The 12,491-nt window shown below is 50.4% G+C and overlaps 1 protein-coding gene across 4 annotated transcripts in view; it reads left to right on the plus strand.

Moving 5' to 3' along the window:
• LOC146176613 (uncharacterized) overlaps window positions 1-12,491 on the plus strand; it is a 239,223-nt gene that overhangs the window by 210,933 nt on the left and 15,799 nt on the right. For all 4 annotated transcript variants that reach the window (XM_084582878.1, XM_084582881.1, XM_084582880.1 and 1 more), the window contains one exon: window positions 11,010-11,386. In XM_084582878.1, the coding sequence (XP_084439004.1) occupies window positions 11,153-11,386 (234 nt within the window). In that variant the 5' untranslated portion in view covers window positions 11,010-11,152. The remainder of the gene's footprint in view (window positions 1-11,009; window positions 11,387-12,491) is intronic.

A 12,491-nucleotide genomic window follows, 5' to 3' on the forward strand; every position in this document is an offset into this window, starting at 1 on the left:
TGTAGATAAGGAGAGACGCACTGAGCAAGCTGTATAGAAAGGTGAGATCGCATATCTTGGAATCGCACGATACATGATCTGTCAGGGAAGAATAAAAGTAGCTGTAATTTATTGAAAGAGAAAAAAAGTTGGCTACATTAAGTTGATATATGAACACCAATACCTGTCTGTAGGATGTGGCATAGTCATAAAACGTAGTATATTCACTTCGGACGCTCAAAACAGATGCCGTTTAGTAACAAACAGTATGGCGCCACCATCTGCTAGAACCTGACTTTCTCGATTGATTTCAAATATAAATTCCTTGTTGCTGATGATGATGATGATGTTGGCTAGTCCCTTTAACCGCAGTAAACTGCTACTAAGTGGTAACGTGCCAAAATATGCTAATATTTTATAATCGTCTCCGGTAGTAATCTGTTCCTTTAAACGCGATAGTAATCGTCGATTTATTTAAGCTGGCGAACTTTAATGCTGGCACGTATCGTCTGGGAGAGCACGCCTGCTTTCGTGCTATTATACTTAGCGTGAATTCCGAAATTGTTCAGAATTCGGACGGTTCGCTGTCATCTGCGTACTCGTTCGGCTTGGACTTCAAGCAGCGTTGCCAATGTATCGAATGGCGCTCTGTGGTAATGCCCACCACCTCGGAAGAAGCGTTTGTGGACTCCGTAACTTGCCATCACGATTCCTGCGCTACCTGTGTCGCTTTTCTTTTTTTTCTTTTTTGCCAGATTCGTAGTTAGATCGACGCTCCATAAATGCGCCACTGAGGACGATGCAGCTTTGCAAACAAAGATTGCTTCTTTGCGGCGGCGTAGTGGTTAGGCCGCTCGACTTCTTTACCCAAGGAGGCAGGGTCTAATCCAGGCCGCTGCGGCCGCTTTCGGGTGGAGGAGAAAAGCAAGGCGCCCGTGTGCTGTTGTTGTTGTGGCTGTAGGAAGAAGGAAAGGAAAATGCACGGGCCTGCTACTGGCTCTGTAGCTGAGACAGAAGAGAAAATAGAGAATAAAAAAAGAGGGAGAAAAAGACGCGCGCCGCAACAGCCGTCGTCCACCACCGAAGCGGTGGCGTGTGAAATGACGGTCTGCAACAGATAAAAATTCTTTGGCACGCTAGCCCCCGCCGCAAGTGGCGGTGACCTACCTGTCCCCAACGTTACTAGACTAGGTAACGTTGCCTGTCCCAGCCCCATCAGAGCCAGGATCAGCCACCCTCAGATTCCCCTCGTGCGGACAGAAGAGATGAAGTTAAGAAGAAAGAGGGAGAAAGAGAGAAAGACGCGCACCGCATCAGCCTTCGTCCACCACCAAAGCGGTGGCGGGTGCAATGACGGCCTACAACAGAAAAATTCGGCGGCAGGCTAGCCCCCGCCGCAAGCCGCGGTGACCACCTGTCCTCGCCCCATCAGGGCCAGGACCAACCTTCCTCCCCCGCCCCAGTCGCCCGTGTGCTGTGCGATGTCAGTGCACGTTAAAGAACTACAGGTGGTCGAAATTTCCGGAGTCGTCCACTACGGCGTCTCTATAGCCTCAGTCGCCTTGCGACGTTAAACCCCATAAAACCGAAGAGTCGGCTCACGCAGTGGACTCTGTTATTTGGTGTCAGTTTCGTGTGTAGGAAAGTAAAGGTGCAGTATATTTTTGACACTTGTTTTCTGTGGACACCTGAACCGCGCCGCAAGGGAAATGAGAAAGGTGGGGCAGATAGGTGGCGTAGTGGTGAGCTTCGGATTAATTTCTACCAGATAGGAATCTTTAATGACATCGCGCAGAACACGGCCGCCTCGCTTCTGTTTCGCCTCCAAAACGCAGCTACCGCGGTCGGGTTTGAACCCGGGAACCGAATCTGGTTCAGCAGTTCGGACACTGCTGTGTGACAGGTTTTAAAGCGAAAGGCTCATACTGCCGTCGACAAAAGCTATTCGCGCGAGCGGCGCACCCAATTGGTCGACAGAGAAGTGACGACGCAAACTCGGAATACGGGCCTAGTTATCATTATATGTAGCGCTGCAACGAACGCCGATAAAAGGCAAATAAGAGGCAAATGGTAGAAGAGGAAGGGTGGGCTTTCGTCATTCTCCTCTTAAGAGACGAAGAGACCCTCTAACTTTTTGTACCGGGATCAGCCAAAATTTCGGTTCTAAGACGGTTTGAATGGCTTACTGCTAACTGCAGTGATAAGAGAGAACTTGGATCTTGGGGCGGAGATGTCACGTGGTCGCGTCCTGGATCGCTGATTGGCTGCTGCGCGCGCGAAGGTATCCTGACCACCGGCTTACGCACGAGTTTCAAATGCGCGTGCACAGCAAGAACTGACCAGCTTCAGGGAAAGGCGCGGTAACTGTCTCACTTGTTTTCTGTGGAGACACCGCAACCGCGCCGTAAAAGAAGGCAGGAAGGTGGGAGCTAAAGTGGAGAGAGAGAAAGAGGAGCCGTAGTGGAGGGCTTCGGAGTAATTTCGACCACCTGGGTTGGTTGGGAACTTTGGGATATTCACGGGGGGTGGGGGGGAACCGCCGCCGCAGCAGCAAACGACGGCGGCCCCGAGGAAATCCGAGGAGTAGGGTGCCGCGGCCGCCGAAGCGGCCCGCCGAGCTAGGCCTCTAGGAGAGGTAGCGGGTGGCCGCTGACGCGGCCGACTGCTGGGAAGAACTCCTAGTAGAAGGAACTCGCCGACTCTGGGGAGCGCGCGACGAGCGAGGACGTACGCCTGCCGCTACGGACGGTAGCGGGCGCAGGCGAAGGTGCTCGGCGGCAGCGAAGCTGGCGCGACGATATCGCGGGAGGCGAGCAGGGACACATCCGCACACCTGGAAAGCCTGAACGGATCTTTAACGTGCACTGACATCGCGCAGCACACGGACGCCTTTACGTTTCGCCTCCATCGTCAGCAGTTCAACGAATGCAGTCGTCACCAGTACGGTACTTCTAATATGCACGATTTCAACAGCAGCCGCGTTTCGATTTCGGGCACTGAGGGCGGGCGTAGTTCCTGCGTGGCCATCCCTGCCCAGCCGCGCTTTCTTTTAATGCTGCGCTTTCTTATAACCCGCATTCTCGCAAAAACACGTCTGAAGCTGATTTGACCCTTGACCTTTCTGGGAGACTTCAGGTATCCGCAGAAACAAGTGTGACAGATACTGCGCCTTACCCTTCCTGTAAACCTATTATAGAACGCCGGTGAACTTTGATGCGTTCAACGCTGGTTGTGTTCGACGCAACGCTCGGTAGCCCGCACCGCCCGAGCCGAAGCGCTGAGCCGCCGCCGTTCGCCATTGCGAACCGCAGTTCTTTCTGAGCCATGAGCGAGGCAAGCGGTGAAATTCCTTCGTCTGCCACTGCATCCACAGCTAGTGCCACCGCCGCTTTTCCTGTTGGAGCGCAGGCCAGATATGCTTTTAGATCAAGAACTGTTTGTTAGTGGAGTGTTTCTTGAAGAAGGAATATGTGTGGAAAGTAAAAAATTGTCTGTAATTGTACATACATGTCTTGTTCGAATTATTTGCCTCAATCTATCGAAAATCTGATGAGCTGCGCTCAAATTTCGCATTAGGAAATAACGTAGTCTTTTTTTGTTTTTTTCTTCGATCTGTCGTACCAAAATGCCTTACGAGGAACGACCTTAGTTCGGTACAGGATTGGCTCCTCCACCCCACCCTGCCTCCTCCCTCCCTCCTGTTATATCGATAACGCACGTCTGTGTGCTACTCGAATAACGCCGGTCGCAGCTGAGCTTTTTCCTTCTACGACTGGGATGTTGCAGTCGCTGGTAGCTGGCGCGTTTTGTTGTGCGAGGCCTCAGCGTCTCCTTGTCCGCTTCGCCGGCCGCGCCTCTTGTCGGTAGAGCAGCGACCGTTGCTCCCTGGGTGGAGGGAGAGGGAGGCCGTCCTCTCCCTGTCCTGCCTCTGCCGGTGCTGCGGGGTGGCCCCGATCGCTAGCCAGCGACGACGTTCTCGGGGAAGGTCACTGGCGCACTCCTTCTCTGCTGTTGCTTTGCGTTGCGCCGGTGGGAGATCCCGTTCTGGGCGCGTGCCAACCAGCTCCGTTTGTTTTGGGCCGCAGGGTCGAACGCGCGATGCGAACGCGTTTCAAGTATGGCGCTCCGTTTTGAAGCGCACATCGCCGATGCCCCGGCCAGAACTGGACGTCTTATTTCCTTGGTAGTGCTTGCCCATCGCTCATACTGGGCTGGATAACGAAAGTGTGTAATGTGTCCGAATGGTTTGTTGTATTTGAGAATGGTCCTTCTTCCCGAGGACGATAGCAGTACTTGGCAGCCTCAGAACTGGATCAATGGATGGACATTACGTTAGCAGCGTCCACTTTGAAAGAGGGTGGATGAGGGTGCCTCGTTGTTGTTAAATTATTATTTTTTTATATTTCTTTAACTATACTCGGGGACAACTTTCTGTGGCAATGGAGCCAAGAGCCAAACCTACGGGGGCAGGGCTTTCCTAACTGTGTTACTACGCCATGTAGTTCGGAGCACCTGGAGCCAATGCTTGTTCAGCTTTGTTTCCCTGGCTCCCACTAAGCAGCAACTTTTCCTTTACATCACGGCTTATGAAGAAAACGTCACGACTAATCAACGCACCGCGCACGACGTACGCTTTCAAAAACAGACGCGCGTTACGAACGCGCGTAGAAATGGGCGGAGAAAAGCGGCAGACGCATCCCACCCGACCCCACGTACGCTGCTTGCGCTTTGCGAGATTGTTGACAGGCCGCGCAGCCATTGACACGAACGCTGCGTACTAAGCTCCCGCTGTACTGGCTAGTACTGTAGTATAAGCCTGGTCATAGCCTCTACAGGAGGCTATGGCCTGGTACAATAATAAGGTTAGTAGTTCCGTAATGGTATAACATTCCAGAGCATTGTCTGCGACATTTCTGGAGGCACTATATTCTTGTGCGGAGCGAAGTGGTGCATTTCGGCTCCGTATACCTTCCACCATATTGCCACAAAGTTGTCCCCGAGTTTTAGGCAACTTAGAGGTACTGCCTGGTAACGCTTCTTTTTAAATATAAGTTTTATCGACTTCTACGCTCTACCATCTCCGAACAATGTACTAGGTGCATATCGTTAGGCTCAAATTTTAGCGCCATCCGGGGCCCTCCGTGAGACCTGCGTTCTCTGCGCGCCATTGCTCGTCATAAGTTGGTCCACTTGCGTTTGCGAGTCTATACCTCAGTGTCTCACGACGCCACATTGAACGATTTTCCTGCTTTTTTTGTGCCTCGGTTGCATCATTGCCACTCGTTTCTCCTGCATCAAGGTACGGTAGTGATTCCGGCATCGGAATATGTGCCTTTTTGCAGCCGGTGGGGTTTAAAGGCGCGCTCGGACGCAGGGAGCATGCTTGTTGCGGCGCTCGAGATACCGTATTGTGCCGTTATGTGCCTCGCCGACAAGATTATAATGCCTTCTCTGCTTTGGGCGTGGTGTGGGCACACGTTTTGCATTCGGCGCACTTGAATGCGGCATCGATGCACTTGAATGCGATGCACTTGAATGCGGACGCTGCTCAGTGGGGCGCCCGGACGCACAAACGAGCGAGGGACTTGGATTTGGTTTGTACGGCTTAACGTCCCAAAACGACTCAGGCTACGAGAGACGCCGTAGTGGAGGACTCCGGAAATTTCGACCTCCTGGGGTTCTTTAACGTGCACTGACATCGCACAGCACTCGGACGCCACTCCGTTCCGCCTCCGTCGAAACGCAGCGCATTACATTGCCAGTGAGAATAAGCGGTGGCGGTGCTTTGTATAGTCGTAAAGGAGCTGCATTTAACAGTGCCCCGCCGGGGTGGCGCAGTGGTTACGTCGCTCGACTACTGTTCCCAAGGGTGCGGGATCGAATTCCGGCCGCGGCGGCCGCTTTTCGATGGAGGCGAAAAGCAAGGCGCCCGTGTGCTGCGCGATGTCACTCCACTACGGAGTCTCTCATAGCCTGAGCCGCTTTGGGACGTTAAACCCCACCAAACCACAAACCAATTTAACAGTGCGTCCTGATGATGGGCTGCGCATACTTCGCGAGTCCTTTGCTTAAACTCCTAGTAAAGGATATTGAAGTCCAAATTGTAGGTATTGAGTTAGACTACGAGCTCATTCCGAGTACTTTTAATGTTCCTGCAGGCGATATCGTGCGCTAAACAATGACACAAGCGGCGTATCTAGTATAAGTGAGACGTTTAAATCTCGCATCTTCGCTTTCTTGTCTCGAATTTCGCTGCACGCGGAAGCGTCCACAGTTCGTTCTTGCTGCCCAGAAGTTTATCTGTTTCACGATCTTTTCAGCGCGCAGGACTGAAAGCGCCACAGGCATACCGCTATGTGTTGGAGCAACAAACGCTTGTAGTAAATGCTTTTGCAAACGCTTACGTCCGCTTTCGATCGCAGTGAGCCCTTGGAAGAACTTTGCGAGCAGCATTGGTAAGCAAACCTTGCCAAACTGAGTTGTGTAAAACGCTCGGCGCTCCATTCATAAAATACACCGATTGATTCGCACCTTTGCTATATCTTTAATATTACACGTACACCAAAAGATAAACACGCCCGCGGCGCCAGCGCGCAAGAAGAGTCGCGATGACTGACGGTTGACATCGTCTGCTAAAAGCAAACGATGGAGGGAGCTTGCAAGATTATGTGACCTTCACGCTACTTCCTCTCAGAAAGGAAGCCAAGACCTGTCAGCAAATAGTCGGGGTCTGGAGAATCGAATGTATGTATATGCACCCAGTAGTGAAAGGCCATTGACCAAAACCGCCGATCATGATGGCTGTCAGGTTGCCAGATCGAGTTTGATGAGGCTTCTCGCAACTCCAAATCATTCCTCGCCATCTAGCGGCTTCCGCGAGAAACCTCTGAAACAGGGTTGGCGCATATATTGTCGATATATTTTTTCTGTAGACACCTGAACCGCACCGTAACGGAAGGGGTGGGAGTGAAAGTGGAAAGAAGTATTGAAGGACTCTGGTCATATCATGGACAGCTTCTATGAAGTATAACTAATATAGGTCTTGGTCGTCCTAAATTGTTCATTGTGGTTACAAATTTAGCTTTATGGTTTAACATCGTCATTATTGCTGGAGCTTATGTCGAGTAAATTTGCACTTGACTAATTCTAGGCATTAATTACTGTTACTTATTGAGTTACAATCTGAAATTATTTGCACTGCAGCACCAAGTCATATACCGTTGGATAACTTATGTCGAGTTTGATTTCCCTGGACTATTATAATGTCTAATTAGCGCTAATTACTCACTTCGCATTAAAATTGAACTTTGTGTTACAACATCGTCATATATCGTTGGAGAGCTTATATCGAGTACAATCGCACTGCACCAATTATCTTAATGACTGTTAATGAGTTTCGCGATGGTTAAAAATTGAACTTTTAATAACGTCAGAATGTGAAAATATAGTACAGCTAGCTCTCGATCTTGCTTGTAACCAGGCTGTCACGCTGATTTTTTTTTTTTTTTGTTGTATCTGCAGCATTTCACAATTCCATTTTGATTCGTCCTGGTATCCCAATATCAGCGAGGTTTAAAGCCGCTGTTTTGGCACTCTTTGGCCTTATAGGCACCCCTGCACCAATGAATCCTCAGCTAAGCACGGTGGACCCAAAGGCTGCGCACATGGAATGCTGTTTTGCCGCGCATATATTTCGCCTACGTACACAAAGTGCGTGTTTAAACGCAACGAACTGTTGTATTTGCGCCTTTTAATGAACGGGAAACAAGTGCATGTAATCAAGGTGTCGAACCAGAACCGAACCCGAATTGTTTTCGCCATCTTGGAACTGAACTCGAACCGGAACAAATCGGAGGAACCGTCCCGAACCGGTCCGCAGTACGGTTCCGACCCACTTATACTGGCAAATTGCCTTCATTGTTTTTTCTTTTATCATTGCTTGTAAAGCGCTCTTCTCGCTTATTATTTAGCACCTATTCTAAGAACAAGGTTTTTACCAAGGATTTACCATCTGTCAAGACCATTGGGTTTCTGATTTAGAGCGTAAGGCTTCGTGTGATGGGCCCTTGTGTTGGATAAATCTGCCCACTCTAAATTGGTAAAGCGCAGCATTGCCAACTTGAGTTTCGCAAATGCACTTGAAAAGAGTTGCCCGCACATTATGCACGAAAGCCTTTCTGAGCATGTGGACCGACTAACAGCTTCTTGATTCCCGTCCTCTCTGCTGGTAGTGGTTGGTGAAAGCTTGCCAAGAAAATTGAAAAAAAGGCATCGGCCAAAAGCTGTGTAGAAGCAAGGAATGTTGAGGTGATTCCTTAACACCGTAGCGTTTCTCACGGACTGAAAAGGGTGTTGCAAACGATTGGACCGAATATGACATTTTCATAAAGAATGCCGGTTTTTATCGGGTGTTTTAATTACTTTTTTTTTTTTTTGCAAATAAGTACGTAGTTGGGCTAACAATAAATCAGTTGTAAGTCCGGCGATCGTGTGTACGTATGCGTTTCTTCTCCCGTGTCTTGCGTCTTTTTTCGCTGGTATTTTCTTAGCAGACATGAGCCAACCGGCCCTGCAATTCGGGTTGCGCGGTGACAAGAAAGGTCCATACTGATCTGATCGTCGGTGACTCGTTAAAACATTTTACAGAGGTTTTGTACAACTAAGTGGAGCCCGTCACAGCTGAGGACAAAAAACGATAGGCGGACTACTATATAAATTTTCAGCTTTTGTTATATACTGGAACAGGAAAGAAAACTAAAAAAGTATTTGAACCCGAACTCCGGTTCGACATCCTGCACGCAATACACCGTGTGAACTCGTTCTCTGTACATATCAGGAAACGGTCAGGGAGCGACGTAGCCGTCCGACGAAGTGAGGCGCGCCCTACAGGTGTGGGATAGACACAGCCGCTTGTGGTGCGTCCTAAGGTCACGCTCTCCAAGCGTTTCTGTGGCGCCGCGTCAGCATCTCATCTAACGGCGTCGCCGGCGCTTGGGTCGAGGCAACAGTGAAAGACGCAAGTGTCTGGCGGTCCCAGATCTCAGCGTCGACGCCTGAAATGCTTCGCAGGCGGCAAACCAATGGCAAGCCACGCATGGGCAGCGTTTGTACCAGCCGTTCCAGTGACCATACCAGCCGCAGCGGGCGCAACTCGTTTCCGCGAAGGGCTCATCTTCTGTTAACATTCTAGCCTCTGTACTTCTGTCCCCGCTTTTTTTTTTTTTCTAAGAATAGTCCTAAGACTGAAGGCAAGGGAACAATAGAGACTTTTAGTTCACCGCTGCCGCTTACCGCGGCCGTCTACCGCTACCGCGCGCCGTCACGCGCCGATTGGCCCCTGCGTGCGGAGTCCACTGAAATTTGACAGGAACGTAGCGCCATTTGTCGCCCTCGGGGTGATCTGCGCACGCGTACTGACGCTCGCGCGGTAAGCGGTAGCGCTAAAGTCTCTCTTGTTCCGTTTGCCTCCCGTCTTGGGACTATTTTAGCTTGGAACGAAAGCGAACTTCCAGAAGACGCCACTTGTGTTTAGCCACCCGTTCCTGCGCGCCCTTACAACGACGCCCGTAGACGAGACAGAGACGCTGACGCGACGCCGAAGAAACGCTGCCATTTAGTCGGGCCTCACAGCATGTGTGTATCCATGGAGGAAGAAAAAAAAACTAAGAGGGAGCGCGCGCAGCCTCCGCAAGCCAACCTCCTCTGACGCAGCTCCCTTCTCTCTCTTGCGCGCAATGATTCTTGGGAATGTAGCCAACATAGTTGCCAGACTCAAAAGCTGCAGGGTACATGGTATTTTTTAGTGACTTTGGATGTCCCCGCGGAAAGCCTACCGGAGTGGTCTGCCGAAAGTTGCGCGTCTCGTCGTAACACATAAGTTACTTAGTTTACAATTGTTGCATTGTACTCCGTGTTTATAGGCACACTAGTGAGAACTGCAGGTGGCCTTTTCATCTTTGGTTTCGTCAGGGAAACTGCGAATTCGATATAACATTGCATGCCTGGGGAACGGGCTTCAGCATAACAATGTGTGTTTGAGGTCTGCATTTCCTAAACGAATCAAACGATTTTCGTCTCGAACAATACATGCACCTTCCCTGACAAACAAACGTTTCGTTTCTCGAGGAGTGCACATAACAGGATACTCACCGTTGGAGCGACAGCCCCGTGAGGTATATCCGTGTAGTTCTTGCATCCCGGCACGCAGCATTTCATATGGCAGTACTTTTTGTTGGGCTAGTTGATTTGATTCCTTGCTTGCGGGACTCAGCGCACGAAGACAGAGCACAAAAACACAGCGGACGACAGGACGAAGCGATCGGATGATCAGCGCTTCGTCCCCTCGTCCTTCTTGTTCTCGCGTGCTTCGTCTGATCGCCGAGCACCGCAAGCGTTTCATATGGCGCAGCTGAGAGAACCCAGCCATACTTATCGAAATACACGGGTGCACTGCCCCCACGGGATCAGCCCGCTAAAAGTCCAAAGTTCCATGTACCGCCTGCTCGCAGCGCGCGCCTCAGGTTTCTAGTTCAGGCGTCGCGTAGCGAAAGCATTCCTTCAGAGCGAAGCGTGCGAAACCGCAACCGAAACCAGCTACCAGCAGCCACTTGCCGGATCACCTGACGGCTAATTTCCCATGATTCTTCCATTATATTTTTTATGACTAGGCTTCACTTTTCCGCCGCGGTGCTCCTTCCTAGTTTTTTTCTTCCTCCATGTGTGTATCCCATTATGCGGGTCTTTTTTGCTCGGTCCGTGCCATATGTATGCTCGAAGAGAGTAATTTGGCGAATCATTTCCTTTCGCTCGCCATGGTCTGATTTCGATGACGTGAGGTGTTAAATTTTCTATCGTCGTTGTCTGGCATGCATATTCCTGTGTGCCTCTGTGCATTAATCCTGTCAAGTGTATACTCCTTGGCAGTGTTGCGCCCGATGGCTGTGCGGTGCCCAACCTGTCTTCCGCCTCCCTGTCTGGATGTATTTGTCTCTGTGTGCCTGTCTGACGTGCTGTGTCGTTGCTGGTCGCAGGGCTGTGGTCGTGCGTGTCCCTCCCCCGGTGCTCGTGTGTCGGTGGTGGTGGCGGTGATATGGTTCGGCGGCGTCCGGGAGGAGTCTGCGGTGCCTGCCCACGCTGAGCGGCCTTTCCGCCGCCGGCGTCCACAAGGGCCGCGATGAGTGAGCGCGGCCACGGCCGGCAGCAGCACGCGTCGCACCGCCGGTCGCAACCGGCGCCCGAAGTGCCCGACGGCCGCAAGCTGAAGCGGCCCAAGAAGGAGCCTGCCGCTCCGGCGGCGGCCACCTCTTCGCCCTCCTCCGCTAGGGGCACGTCTTCTCGCAGCATCCCCTCCCGGCGGCTGAGCGAGAGCGCCAAGGCGGCCCCGCTGCCCGCTCGTCGCAATTCCAAGGTGCGCCGCCAGGTCTCGCCACTCGCAAAAGTTGGCATGATGCACATGCCAATTAGTAGCAGTGGTCAAGAGGGGACAAATCATCCTTTAATATACTATTAGCACTAACAGCTTTGTTAGTTCACCAGCTGATTCACTAGTCCTTGAAATTTAATTCGCAGTGCTGCATGGGTTTAACGGTACAGTGTATGTGTCTGTTCATCCTTTTGATTAAGACCCCTTTCGGTTTCTTAACATTTTCTCCTCTATGCTGTGGCTATTCTTAACTCGAACAAAGTAGCAAGTGCCTTTCAAAGGTGTTCCTGTACCCAATGATGTTGACCGATGACAGTGGCATCATGGTTAATCAGTGCTTAATCCCCTGTCTGTCAGTGTGACACAGTTATCCATACGTGGCTTTGGGTTAACCACAAGTTAACTGCCACATCGTTACAATCAATCAGTGCAATCACCTGAACAAAGTCCTTTAGGGGCATTTGCTACTTTTTTTTCAAGTGTACACTATACTCTTAACTATGAGCATGTTTCCTTTGTGGTTGCACATGGGTGCAATGAGATGCATGCCAATTTTAATTCGTACTGTGTTGATGCGTGTACATGTCTTTTCACAAGATGCAAGTTCTGTCTTTGACATTTAGTGTTCTTAACTTTTCTACATCAATAGCCTATACGTAGAGCCCATACTCTAGATCTATTCTGTCAAGCACCTAACTCAAAAGAGCATCTTGAACCACGGAGCAAGAAGTGACAGGCTTGATGACTGGCATAACTGGTTTGCTATTGCGACCACGTGTAAAAAGAAGTTACGCAAGAAGAAGAGCGAGAGAACAAACCAGCAAATGCATGCTTCAACCATTGTGAACCCCGAACCGAGAACCACACGTCAGCTATTCACGGTCATTGATGTGGAAATTGCTGGTTACTGGTGGTGGAAAGATTTGTTTCTTTCTGAACAGTGATACACATTTTTGAATTCTGTTTCACTAAATACTTGGGGTGTACAAGTAGCTTTCCCCACACCAAATAGAATAAAAGTAGTGTAGCTTTGCTACCACATCAAATATGAATACAGTGTTTTCACTAATATTTGCTACTTTTGTGGATG

Source organism: Amblyomma maculatum, chromosome 10 (assembly GCF_055883805.1).
Source record: "Amblyomma maculatum isolate TAMU_Amacu chromosome 10, ASM5588380v1, whole genome shotgun sequence".
NCBI classification, from domain to species: domain Eukaryota; kingdom Metazoa; phylum Arthropoda; class Arachnida; order Ixodida; family Ixodidae; genus Amblyomma; species Amblyomma maculatum.